Below are 14,573 nucleotides of genomic sequence, written 5' to 3' on the forward strand. Positions count from 1 at the left end.
ACTCATTTCCCAGCATCACCCATTATATCACTGGACTGCTTTATGGTGACACGGTGGTTAGCACTGCTGCCTCACAGCGCCAGGGGTTCGATTCCCGCCTCAGGTCACTCTCTGTGTGGACTCTGCACGTTCTCCCCGTGTCTGTGTGGGTTTCCTCTGGGTGCTCCGGTTTCCTCCCACAGTCCAGACATGTGCAGGTTAGGTGGATTGGCCGTGCTAAATTGCCCCTTAGTGCCCAAAGATGTGCAGGTTAACGCGGTTCAGGGGTTGTGGGGATAGTGCGGGGGAGTGGGCCTCGACAGGGTGTCACTTTCAGTGGGTCGGTACAGGTCCGATGGGCCTCTTTCTCCACGGGAGAGATTCTATGGAATTACAATCCCTTGCTCTTTCATCGGGGAGCAGCACCCTGTACCCATTTAGACGGAGAACCAAATGAGAATGGTAATAATCCGGAGGAGAAGGGGAAACAATATGAAGCAGGCTACAGACACGCCATCCAGAATGTCACTTCCTCATCTCTCCCCTGCCCTGAACTATGGTTCGGAAGTGTTAGGTAACTATAAAATAAAACTTCATTCATGTGCAGTGGCAAAACTCCACCCATTACCTTTTGCAATTTCAGGGCCTTCAACCATGCTTAATAAACTCGCAACCTCTTTCTCAAGCTTCTGTTGGCAGGTCTGTACGGTCTGTTCATCAAAAATCAAAATATAAATATTCCAAAAGCACAAAACAGATTTATATTCTTATTTATATGAACATATCTTCACGGGAGATGGCCGTAACGTCACTGGACAAGCAATCCAGAGGCTCGGCCTCTGGGTACATCGGTTCGAATCCCTGCACGGGATTTAATGAATGAAATCTGGAATCTAAAATCTAGCCTCGGTAATGGTGACCATGACAACCATCGTCGCTTGTCCCAAAAACCCATCTGGGTCACCAATGTCCCTTTCGGGAGGGGAAATCTGCCGCCCTTGCCCCGTCTGGCCTACAGGTGACTCCAGACCCACAGCAATGTAATTAGCTGACTGTTAACTGCCCCTCCGAAATGGCCGAGTGAGGCACTCAGTTGAAAGGCATTTTAGGGATGGGCAACAAATTCTGGTCCAGCCAGCGATGCCCACACCCCCACTGTGGTGAACGTCGGAAATTGGTACATCTTTTATATAGGCAGGTTTAGCTCAGTGGGCTAGACAGCTGGTTTGTGATGCAGAAGGAGGCCAGCAGCGCGGGTTCAATTCCCGTGCCAGTCTCCCCGAACAGGCGTCAAAATGTGACGACGAGGGGCTTTTCACAGTAACTTCATACTTGTGACAATAAGAGATTATTATTATATATTACAAACCCTGGCAGTGTGTCTGCTAAAGCTGTGATTAAGGGGTCATGAAGGGGCAGATATCGTTTATTCAATCCATTTACTTGTTTACATAGAGATGGCTAATGGGATATTATTGTTTATGTTTGTGGAGGTTCCCCGGGGTGTATATATCATTTAATTAGGCATGTCCCAGCTAAGCAGGTCATGGGCCTTCTTCGTGGGATACAGATGATGTAATTAATGGGAGGGACCAAGTCGCTCTGTAGCTTTGGCAGTTTTGCTATAGGATTCGAGTCTGACAAGAAAGATTTTCTGGTTGCTCCTGAAAGGGTCTCTTTCCAAAGGTCTGCACAGAGAACAGCAAGTAACCCAGATTGATAACTTTATTTATGAGTGGATTTTGAACTGTATGGTGTTCCTTACTTTGGAATATGTATAGCGACAGGTGTAGCTAGCGAGTTAACATTTTTCCTTTTATCGACGAACTGTTTAACTGCTAATTTTAAAGCCATTTCTTCGATGTTAAAGTGGTTAATTCTGTGTTTAAAGTTTGTTTTAACATAAAGGATACCTATTGGTCAGAGTCATCACGCCTGGGGTGAAGTATCCTTTCCTCACTGTTTTACAAATAGAAAATTGTTTGGGGTTCTTGTCCGATATCCTAATAAAAATTGGGGTCTGTTGGGGTGTCCTAACACCAAGAAAGAATAAATATATCCTTCACTGTTGCAGGGTTCTTGTGAAACAAGTTCCAGTGCTTCCAAATGATCAAATCATGGCTGTGTTAGTGTCCGACCCACCCCGAAATTAGAGATTTGAGGGCTTAAGAACCACCCCCGGGATTTGAACAGAACATCATGGCAGAATTGGATCACGTTCTCTGGATTAGTGCAGCAACTTTCACAAATTCCTGATGTCCCCACCATACTTTACAACAAGTGTAATCCTTTTTATAATACAGGAAACATAGCCAGCCAGTAATGCACAGCAAGATCCCACAACAGCAACATGCTAACGACCAGATCACCCGGCGGACGTGATGTGAGCTGAGGGATAAATATTGGCCAAGGCACCAGGGAGGAGACCCCCCCCCCCCTCCCGCCCCGCTCCTCTTCACCCGAGAGGGTAGATGGGGCCTCAGTCTGGTGTCTCATACAAGACGGCACACCTCCAACACTGCCACCTCCAACACTGCAGCCCTCCCTCAGGGCAGCCCTCCCTCAGGGCAGCACTGTTAAGTGTCAGCGAAGATTTTGTGCTCGTGCCCCTGGATCTTTTGACTAAGTGGTGGGACTGCAGCCACCGAGCCACGACGGATGTTAGTTCAATAACGTAACCAACACGACTCTGGAGACAGTGAGCTGCATTACCCAAGGTTATTTGTGCACCTTGTAAAATAAATTTGCAGTATTCAAATGAGCAGGGTGATGATATGATCCACGAAGTAAATAAATGTAACATAATAAAGGAATAATAAACACCAAACTTTTCTCCACAAAGTAAGGTTGAGGAATCAGTCCATTGCCAGGGCGGGGTAGGGAGCTTTATTCTTGCTTACATTTATTTTTACAGGATGTGGGCATTGCTGGTTAGACCAGCATTTATTGGCCATCCCTAGTTGCCCATCAGAAGGTGGTGAAAAGCTGTCTTCTTGAACCCGTCGCAGGCCCTGAGGTGTAGGTACACCCACTGTGCTGTTAGGGAGGGAGTTCCAGGATGTTGCCCCAGCGACAGTGAAGGAACGGCCGATGTATTTCCCAGTCAGGGTGGGGAGTGACTTGGAGGGGAACCTCCAGGTGGCGGGGTTCCCAGGTAACTGCTGCTCTTGTCCTTCTAGATGGCCGTGAGTTTGGAAGGTGCTGCCTAAGGAACCTTGGTGAGTTCCTGCAGTGCATCTTGTAGATGGTACACACGGCTGCCACTGTGCGTCAGTGGTGGAGGGTTTGAATGTTTGTGGAAGGTCGAGCTACTTGAGTGTTGTGGGAGTTGCACTCATCCAGGCAAGTGGAGAGTATTCCACTGCAACCCTGACTTGTGCCTTGTAGATGGTGGATAGGCTTTGGGGGGGGTGGGGGCGTCAGGAGATGAGTTACTGCCCATAGGATTTCCAACCTCTAACCCACAGTGTTTATATGGCTAGTCCAGTTCAGTTTGTGGTCAATGATAACCCCCAGGATGTCGATGATGGGGGATTCAGTGGCGGTAAGCAGCAGTGCCATTAGCTCAGTTCCCTTTTTATAAACCTTCCTGCCAGTTAAGGTAACCAGGTGCAGATCATTTCACAGTACGGAACTGATAAAGGGACATCACCGAATGTTCACCCTAGAATTTATTTTCTTACACTACTCACAGGAAAATAATTACATTTATCTCAAGGCACTGCACATAAAAATCAAATCAAATATCTCGATATCGTAACATATCTGCATTCAACCCTGAATAAAAATGTTTCAAAACCGTCATCGCAACTCATAGCGCGAAATCTAATCCACTTGTGGAAAATTGCACAATCCTCAATTTTCTATTGCATTTAATAGAATTAGTAACATAATAATCTTTATTTGTGTCACAAGTAGTCTTACATTAACACTGCAATGAAGTTACTGTGAAAATCCCCTAGTCGCCACATTCCGGCGCCTGTTCGGGTACACGGAGGGAGAATTCAGAATGTCCAATTCACCTAACAGCATGTCTTTCGGGACTTGTGGGAGGAAACCGGAGCACCCGGAGGAAACCCACGCAGACACGGGGAGAACGTGCAGATTCGGCACAGACAGTGACCCAAGCCGGGTGTCTTCTGGTCTTATTCCTTTCTCCTACATGTGTTTATTCAGCTTCCCCCTTAAGATGTCCAGCTAAAGATGTGGAAGTTAGGTGGATCGGCCACGTTATATTGCCCCTTAGTGTCCAAAGATGTGTAGGTTGGATCACGGGGTTACGGAGATAGGGAGGGGGAGTGGGCCTAGGTAGAGTGCTCTTTCGGGAGGGTCAGTGAAGACTCAATGGGCCGAATGACCTCCTTCTGCATTGGAGGAATTAGAAGATTCTAAATGTATTGGTGCCAGTCACATGAAATGCCGGTTCCACATTCTAAACCCTCTCTGGGTAATGCAGTTCCCTCGCCATTCATTAGTGCGCAAGGCCGCATGTATGGAGCAGAAAATTAATTAGAAACACACAGGGTGAGGTCCCCATTCTTTACAGATGCAATTTTTTGCAGTGATTAAACATTTATTGAAAAGGCACCACGGTGCAAGGTGGCCGAGGTTTTCAAGCGGAAATTCTGTGACTGATTGAGTCAACCTTGGATGCGTTTGTTCTAAATTTAAACGAGCTTTCTACTGCACACCTAAACATGTGGAGAGACATAAGAACACAAACCACAGCCTCAGCAGTTCTCGCTGCCCAGGGCACCATTATTTCAAGGTGACACAGATTAAACGCTAAATTCAGAGGATTATTTTTTCTTAGTCCGGCAAAATAGCAAAGCAGCTCGTCGAGCTGTGTACCTCCTGCTGCCAACCCGCTGTTCGAAAGGGTCTACGTTACGCTAGATATTCAATGGAGATCATGCCGTTAGCAAGCCTGATGTGCAGCTGATGGCTTATATTTGGAACACAAGAGGAGGCTATTCAGCCCCCTTGAACCTGCTTAGTTGGATCATGGCTGCTCTGTATCTCAACTCCCATCTCCCCTCCTCCTTGCTTCCATACCCCCGAACCCGCCAACCAACAAAAATCTCTCATCCCAATTCGGAAGTTTTCAACTGACCCTCAATTGGCCCCAATTCAGGTTGCCAACTCTCCAGGGTTGGCCCGGAATGTCCGGGAACTGTAGATCAATTTCCAGATCAACTGCTGTGCGCAACCTGCAGAAGAATCTTGGGAATATTGGGAAAGGTTGCTTTTTTTCCTGTCACCTTCTTTGAATGTTGTCTTTTACCAGATGTGCAAACGTTGCAGGGAGAAAAGGCTGTTTTTGGCTGACAGTCGAAAAGTTGGGTCATGGGTCGTTTTGCTTTCTAATTGGTGTGGGAAGGCCGCGCGTCAGAAGGGTGACGTGTTGGCCGATTAATGGTTGGAGCCGGGGGGGGGGGGGGGGGGGGGGGGGGGGGGGGGGGGGCCTCTGGAGCCCTGCGTTGAATCCTCCAGGAATACATTTAATCACAGTTGGCAACCCCAGCCTCAACAGCTATTCGTGGGTCAGGAGTTTGTGAATAAGCGTTTCCTGACATCCCCAAATGCCCCAAGATTTAACCCTAGAAGCAGGGTTAAAGGAAGGGTTAAAGGAAGTCGGGCTAAATATTTCTAAATCACTGGTCCGGCCTCAGCTGGAGTATTGGGCTCGATTCTGGACACCTCACTTTCGGATGGATGTCAGGGCCGTTGGTGAGGGTGCAGCGGAGATTGACCAATGTGGTGGAGACAGGTTCAGTCGAGGCGCTCGAGAGGCCATTAGATGATCGATCACTTGATTAGAAACAGCGCGGAGGGGCGCGGGGACAAGGCAGGGGAACGGCACCAAGTCACCGAGCTCGTTTGGATGGCTGGTACAGCCCCGATGGGCCAAATGGCCTCCTTCTGCGCAGTGACGATTCTGATATCAGAACGGTTCCAGGAATGAGGGACCTCAGAGGGACTGTGAGAAGCTGGGATTTTTCTCCTTAAGAGCAGAGAGGGTAAAGGGGAGATTTAATAGAGGTTTCAGATTAATGAGGGATTTGGACAGAGTAAATGAGGAGAAAATGTTTCCACTGCCAGAAAGGTCAGTATCCAGAGGGCAAAAATTTTAGATTCATTGAAGAACTAAAGGATATTTTTTAAAAAGACACAAGTGATCCGAAATGCACTTGCTGCTAACTGATGAATTATTCTACAATACACCAGCCAACAACCTTAATGTACATAATGGAGGGACACAAAGTGTATCTCAAACATATTAGATCAATCGTTGACAGGTTTGAAACAGTGTTTTGTCCAGTTAAACACAGCTGCCAGAGAACGCGGGGCTTCCTGAAGTAATTCCCAACGTCAAATCACTGATTTTATAGGCAAGTTTAGCAAATATTTTTGGAAATGTCTAACGCGGGGTTATATTCACTTTGCGGGAGTGAAGGAGGGAAATGGCAGCTTTCTACAATGGGGGCAAAATAGGAATGGAGCAGGTGTAGTTGCTCCGAACTTGCAACGGCTGCAGGAAGGTGGGACTGGATTGTCTGATCTCTGGCAGGTAGTCAATGCAAACACCAGGACGCCTCAGCTTGCTGATGTGGGTTGAAGCATCTATTCAGAAGCAGCTGTATTTGCCTGAACAAACATTGCTTTCAATCCTCCAAATGGCCGATTACCAAACGCGTACTTGAGGGTGAGGCTTTCCAAAGTCTTTAATGCCAATATATATTTGCCAGGGTTTTGAGACTGTACATTATCAAACATACAGCACAGGAGGAGCCCTACGGCCCTTCCTCTCTCTCCTGGCTCTTTGGGAGAGCTGTCCAGTTAGTCTCATTCCCCTATTCTATCCCCATAACCCTGCGTTTTCTTTTCCCTTTTCAAGTATCCCCCTTTGGAAAGTTACCCTTGAATCTGCACCCACCACCTTTGGGGCACATTCCAGATCGTCACAACTTACTGGCTCAAAAATAAATAAAATTCTCCAGGTTGCTACGTTTATAAAACCCAAGAGGGGTTGCCTTTTCCAACTGCGTATCAAAGGATTAATGCTCACCGGAGTCCAAATATTTTGAGTTTAATCCCTCACAGATGTATGCTATTGAACAAATGGAAGCTGCGAGGGCTTCTGTAGCCGAGACAAGAGAAATAGCACCTGACAGGATTCTGGTTGCCACACTTTCGGGAGGGCATCAAGGCCTTACAGATAGTGCAGAGGAGATTTATTCAAATGGTTCTCGGAATGAGGGACTAAAGTTACGTGGAGAGACTGAAGATGATGGGAGAGTTCCCCTTCGAACAGAGAAGCTGAAGAGATTTGATAGAGGTGTTCAAGGCAAATAAGGAAAAGCTGTTTCCACCGGCAGGGTGGTCAGTAACCAGAGGGTCACGGTTTTAAGATCACTGCAAAAACAGGCCGTGGGGCGATAGCCGATTTGGATTGGATTGGATTTGTTTATTGTCACGTGTACCGAGGTACAGTGAAAAGTGTTTTTCTGCGAGCAGCTCAAACAGATCATTAAGTACATGGGAAGAAAAGGGAATAAAAGAAAATACATAATAGGGCAACACAAGGTATACAATGTAAATACATAGACACCGGCATCGGATGAAGCATACAGGGTGTAGTGTTAATGAGGTCATTCCATAAGATGGTCATTTAGGAGTCTGGTGACAGTGGGGAAGAAGCTGTTTTTGAGTCTGTTTGTGTTCTCAGACTTTTGTATCTCCTGCCCGATGGAAGAAGTTGGAAGAGTGAGTAAGCCGGGTGGGAGGGGTCTTTGATTATGCTGCCCGCTTTCCCCAGGCAGCGGGAGGTGTAGATGGACTCAATGGATGGCATGCAGGTTCGTGTGATGGACTGGGTGGTGTTCAGACTCTCTGAAGTTCCTTGCGGTCCTGGGCCGAGCAGTTGCCATACCAGGCTGTGATGCAGCCAGATAGGATGCTTTCTATGGTGCATCTGTAAAAGTTGGTAAGTGTTAATGTGGACATGCTGAATTTCCTTAGTTTACTGAGGAAGTATAGGCGCTGTTGCGCTTTCTGGGTGGTAGCATCGACGTGGGTGGACCAGGACAGATTTTTGGTGATGTGCCCCCCTTGGAATTTGAAACTGCTAACCATCTCCACCTCGGCCCCATTGATGCTGACAGGGGTGTGTACAGTACTTTGCTTCCTGAAGTCAATGACCAGCTCTTTAGTTTTGCTGGCATTGAGGGAGAGATTGTTGTCGCTACACCACTCCACCAGGTTCTCTCTCTTTCAAAAACGCAGTGAATTACTGGCACCTGGGACACACATCTGAAAGCGAGTCATTCCTGTGTAGATCAGCAAGCAAGGGGGCAATGGGTGAATGGGACTTGGCGCGAGTCATACAGTAAAATATTAAGGTGATCTCACTAAGCATTCTTAAGGGATTTGGCAGGGTAGAGGTTAAGAAAATGTTTTCCAAATTGCTCAGCAATTTGATCAGTGTCAAGACAACAGATTTTTTGATACCAGGCGAATAACGGATATGGGATAGTGCGGTAAAGTGGGATTGTGATAGATTGTTGGACAGTGCGGTAAAGTGGGATTGTGGGATAGTGCGGTAAAGTGGGATTGTGGTAGATTATGGGATAGTGCGGTAAAGTGGGATTGTGATAGATTATGGGATAGTGCGGTAAAGTGGGATTGGGGTAGATTATGGGATAGTGCGGTAAAGTGGGATTGTGATAGATTATGGGATAGTGCGGTAAAGTGGGATTGTGGTAGATTATGGGATAGTGCGGTAAAGTGGGATTGTGGGATAGTGCGGTAAAGTGGGATTGTGATAGATTATGGGATAGTGCGGTATAGTGGGATTGTGGTAGATTATGGGATAGTGCGGTAAAGTGGGATTGTGATAGATTATGGGATAGTGCGGTAAAGTGGGATTGGGGTAGATTATGGGATAGTCCGGTATAGTGGGATTGTGATAGATTATGGGATAGTGCGGTAAAGTGGGATTGTGATAGATTATGGGATAGTGCGGTAAAGTGGGATTGGGGTAGATTATGGGATAGTCCGGTATAGTGGGATTGTGATAGATTATGGGATAGTACGGTAAAGTGGGATTGGGGTAGATTATGGGATAGTCCGGTATAGTGGGATTGTGATAGATTATGGGATAGTCCGGTAAAGTGGGATCGGGGTAGATTATGGGATAGTGCGGTAAAGTGGGATTGGGGTAGATTATGGGGTAGTCCGGTAAAGTGGGATTGGGGTAGATTATGGGATAGTGCGGTAAAGTGGGATTGGGGTAGATTATGGGATAGTCCGGTAAAGTGAGATTGTGATAGATTATGGGGTAGTGCGGTAAAGTGGGATTGGGGTAGATTATGGGATAGTGCGGTAAAGTGGGATTGTGATAGATTATGGGATAGTGCGGTAAAGTGGGATTGTGGTAGATTATGGGATAGTGCGGTAAAGTGGGATTGGGGTAGATTATGGGATAGTGCGGTAAAGTGGGATTGTGATAGATTATGGGATAGTGCGGTAAAGTGGGATTGGGGTAGATTATGGGATAGTCCGGTATAGTGGGATTGTGATAGATTATGGGATAGTGCGGTAAAGTGGGATTGGGGTAGATTATGGGATAGTGCGGTAAAGTGGGATTGGGGTAGATTATGGGATAGTGCGGTAAAGTGGGATTGGGGTAGATTATGGGATAGTGCGGTAAAGTGGGATTGGGGTAGATTATGGGGTAGTGCGGTATAGTGGGATTGGGGTAGATTATGGGATAGTGCGGTAAAGTGGGATTGGGGTAGATTAGTCATGATAAGATCAAGCAGGGGCCATTTTTCTCCAAGAGTTTCTTTGGCCATTGCCTTGGTCTGATAATCTTTAATATACCCTTGGAAACAAACCTACCAACCTAACAAGTTTACAAAGACTGACATCAATTGCCATTTGAAGAAAAGCATTCCAAAATTCTACTGGTTGAAGTGTTTCCTAAAATGACTCCCGAAAGATTCAGGACAATCAGTTTAGCAAGGGTGGTCTAGAAGGTAAATTTATAGAAAGTATTTGCCCCAGTCTTCTGGATCAATACGTGGAGAAAGAAACTAAAACAAAGAACAAAGAAAAGTACAGCACAGGAACAGGCCCTTCGGCCCTCCAAGCCCGTGCCGACCATGCTGCCCGTCAAAACGAAAATCTTCTCCACTTCCGGGGTCCGTATCCCTCTATTCCCATCCTATTCATGTATTTGTCAAGATGCCCCTGAAACGTCACTATCGTCCCTGCTTCCACCACCTCCTCCGGCAGCGAGTTCCAGGCACTCACTACCCTCTGTGTAAAAAACTTGCCTCGTACATCTCCTCTAAACCTTGCCCCTCACACCTTAAACCTATGCCCCCTAGTAATTGACCCCTCTACCCTGGGACAGGTCTTTGTAAACTTGTTAGGTTGGTAGGTTTTTATTTCCAAGGGTATATTAAAGATTATCAGGCCAAGACAATGGCCGAAGAAACTCTTGGAGAAAAATGGCCCCTCGTTGTTCTTATCATGACTAATCTATCCTCGACTAGGGACAAAGTTGTCTCACATCCAGAATTTTGTAATGAGGCAGGGTTAAATAGTAATGTGAAAATAAAATGGCAAATGGGAAATAGTGATCATAATACCACTGAATTCCATGTTACTTTTGAAAGTGAGGTACTCCAATCACATATAAGAATTTTCAACTTTGCAATGACATGGGCATGAGGGGAGAACTGGCTATGGTGAATTGAGTAAATAGACTAAAAGGTCTGGCAGTAAATAAAGAGTAAGAAACATTTAAAGAAACAATTCAAAATGTTCAACAAAAAATACATTCCACTGAAAAACAAAACTCAGCAAAAAAGACTCAAAGTTAAGACTGGTATTAGATTAAAAGAGGAGGTTTACAATGTTTCAAGTGTTTTACGAGCGTTTTAGAAACCAGACAAAGTGCCACCTAAAAGTTGACACAAAGGGATAAATAGGAGAGTGAACTAGCCAGGAATAAAGAAACAAGAAGGTAAGAGCTTTTATAAGTGTATAAAAGGAGGAGAGTAGCTAAAGTAAAGATTGATCTCTGTGAAGCCAGGACAGGAGAACTCATGGAGAATGAGGGAATGGCAGAGGCATTGAACAAATATTTTCCTGTCTTCACAATAGAAGGAAAATGTGGCAAACTGTTTAAAAAGTTGGCTTAGTAACAGGAATCAAAGGGCAATGGCCGATGGCTGCCCTTGCAATTGGAAAGTTGTTTCAAGTGGTGTTCCAGAAGGCTGGGTGTTGGGACACTTACTGTTTGCGTTATACATTAACGATGTGGATGTGAACATTTGGGGGGGGGGGGGGCATGATTGGGAATCTTGCAAATGACACAAAGATTGGCTGAGTGGAGTAGAGGACAGCTACAATCCCCAGAATGATATAGATGGATTGGTGGAGTGGGCGATAAAGTGGCAGGTGGAACTTAATATCTAGAAGTGTGAGGTCATGCACTTAGGGAGGTCAAACAGTTACACGGAGTATACGATAAATGGGAATATACCAAGAGGGATAGATGAAGTGAGAGATTGGCGGATTGGTACACAGCTCCCTAAAGGCAGCGGTTCAAGTAGACAAGTTTGTAAAGAAACCGTATGGAATGCTCCCCTTCATTGGCAGAGGTATAGAATATAAATATATGTACATAATGTTAGAATTGTATAAAACACTGGTGAGGCCATAACTGGAGTATTGTGCGCAGTTCTGGTCACCACATTACAGGAAGGAGGTTATTGCTCTGAATGCAGAGGAGGTTTATAAGAATGTTGCCAAGGCTGGAAAAGTGAGGCTCTGAGGAGAGATTGGATAGGTTGGGGTTATTTACCTTGGAATAAAGAAGGCTGAAGGGTGACTTAATTGAGGTGAACAAAATTATCAGGGAAGAGAAAGAGTGGACAAGATAAAATTGTCTCCCCGGTGGAGAATTCTAGATCCAGGGGACATAGATTCAAGATAAGTGGCAGAAGGTGTAGAGGGGACATGAGGAAGAACCTTTTTTACGCAGAGGGTAGGGGGAGTCTGGAATTCGCTGCCCGAGTTGGTGGTGGGGGCAGAGAGCCTAAACTCAAAGAACAAAGAAAAGTATAGCACAGAAACAGGCCCTTCGGCCCTCCAAGCCTGCGTCGACCATGCTGCCCGTCTAAACTAAAATCTTCTACGCTCCGGGGTCCGTGTCCCTCTATTCCCATCCTATTAATGTATTTGTCAATATGCCCCTCAAACATCACTATCGTCCCTGCTTCCACCACGTCCTCCGGCAGCGAGTTCCAGGCACCCACTACCCTCTGTGTAAAAAAAATGCCTCGTACATCTCCTCTAAACCTTGCCCCTCGCACCTTAAACCTATGCCCCCTAGTAATTGACCCCTCTACCCTGGGAAAAAGTCTCTGACTATCCACCCTGTCTATGCCCCTCATAATTTTGTAGACCTCTATCAGGTCGCCCCTCAACCTCCGTCGTTCCAGTGAGAACAAACTGAGTTTATTCAACCGCTCCTCATATCTAATGCCCTCCCATACCAGGCAACATCCTGGTACGTCTCTTCTGCACCCTCTCTAAAGCCTCCACATACTTCTGGTAGCGTGGCGACCAGAATTGAACACTATAATACAAGTGTGGCCTAACTAAGGTTCTGTACAGCTGCAACATCACTTGCCAATTTTTGTACTCAATGCCCCGGCCAATGAAGGCAAGCATGCCGTATGCCTTCTTGACTACCTTCTCCACCTGTGTTGCCCCTTTCAGTGACCTGTGGACCTGTACACCTAGATCTCTCTGACTTTCAATACTCTTGAGAGTTCTACCATTCGCTGTATATTCCCTACCTGTATTAGACCTTCCAAAATGCATTACCTCACATTTGTCCGGATTAAACTCCATCTGCCATCTCGCTGCCCAAGTCTCCAAATGATCTAAATCCTGCTGTATCCTCTGACAGTCCTCATCGCTATCCGCAATTCCACCAACCTTTTAAAATGTACCTTAGAGCTTAAGTGCTCTAAGCTCCGGGCTATTGATTTGGTGCAGAAGGGCGGGAACAGAAAGGGCACCTGGGTGCCTTTGGGCTGGCAAGTACAAGATGGGCCGAATGGCCTCCTTCTGCGCTATAACCTTTCTGTGGTTCTATGGCAAGACACAAGTTCCATGCCAGAGGTGGATGGTAACCTACGGGCTAAAAAGAGTGAGGGGATGAAGGTGATTATTATCAGCAGAGATAAAGCATTGGAGAAATTGAAGGGGCAAAAATCCCCAGACCAGACGGCCAACACCTGGAATTCTAAATGAGATAGCCGCAGAGATAGTGGACACACACTTACAGTTTTCCAAAATTCCTTAGATTCAGGAATGGTCCCACTGGATTGAAAGTCAGCAAATGTTACTATGCTGCTCAAGAAAGGAAGGAGAGAGAACCCAAAAGGTCCATTAGTCTCACATCAGTCACAGATGAAATACTGGAATCTATTATTAAGGGAGTCTTGACAATGCCCTTTGAAAGGCAGAGTACGATTAGAACAAGTCAACATGGTTTGAGCAAAGGAAAATCCTGTTTGATAAATGCAGTGGTGTTTTTTTTGAGGATGGGGCTGGCCTGGTCGATGGAAGGCAACCAGCAGATGAACAAGAGGCAACGGTATCGAGATTCTGAATGGGTTCGGCAGGGGCACGGCGAGAGATTGTCGGGGTATCTAAAACACGGGGCCACGTCGCAGGGGCTGGTTTAGCTCACTGGGCTAAATCGCTGGCTTTTAAAGCAGACCAAGCAGGCCATCAGCACGGTTCGATTCCCGTACCAGCCTCCCCGGACAGGCGCCGGAATGTGGCGACACAGTAACTTCACTGAAGCCTACTCGTGACAATAAGCGATTTTCTTTTCATTTCATTTTCATTTCAGGTTAAAGGGAGCCGATCGCTTAGGACTGAGATGAGGAGAAATCTCTTCACTCAAAGGATTGCGAATCTTTCGAATTCTTGACCCCAGAGGATGCTCCATCATTGAAAACATTCAACTGGCTCCTGCTCCCATCTCTTCTGAAAAAAGATCACCTGCAGACAGACATCGCAACGGACTCTTGCAGGATAAAAAGGCAAACACAAGCGCTTGACAACATTTGAAATATGCTGTGATAACGCACTGCTATTTGCTCCTTTCAGGATGCAGTGCCACAGCTCTCCAGTAGAGGGAGGCAATGTGCAAACGTATCACAGCAACACTACACAGCAGCAGCTCAGAGAAATGGGCCTCCTAGTGGCATTTACAGAGACAGACAATACTCGCAGATAGATATCAACAAGCGTCCCGATCGACTGTCTAAATTGATGTGGAAAATTCGAATTTCCCAACATCGGCAGAGACTCAAATCTGTTTGTGGTTAGCTCAGGCGGCTGGATGGTTAGTGTGGGTTTTGAAATAACACCAAGTGAAAAAAATGAAAATCACTCGTCACAAGCAAGCTTCAAATGAAGTTACTGTAAAAAAACCCTAGTCTCCACATTCCGGCGCCTGTTCGGGGAGGCTAGTACGGGAATTGAACCGTGCTACT

At 46.2% G+C, this 14,573-nt stretch overlaps 1 protein-coding gene across 5 annotated transcripts in view; it reads right to left on the reverse strand.

Moving 5' to 3' along the window:
• osbpl1a (oxysterol binding protein-like 1A) overlaps nt 1–14,573 on the reverse strand; it is a 242,783-nt gene that overhangs the window by 143,186 nt on the left and 85,024 nt on the right. For all 5 annotated transcript variants that reach the window (XM_038808561.1, XM_038808559.1, XM_038808562.1 and 2 more), the window contains one exon: nt 608–689. In XM_038808561.1, coding sequence (XP_038664489.1) covers nt 608–689 — 82 coding nt within the window. The remainder of the gene's footprint in view (nt 1–607; nt 690–14,573) is intronic.

The sequence above is a fragment of the Scyliorhinus canicula genome, chromosome 10, assembly GCF_902713615.1.
Source record: "Scyliorhinus canicula chromosome 10, sScyCan1.1, whole genome shotgun sequence".
NCBI classification, from domain to species: Eukaryota; Metazoa; Chordata; class Chondrichthyes; order Carcharhiniformes; family Scyliorhinidae; genus Scyliorhinus; species Scyliorhinus canicula.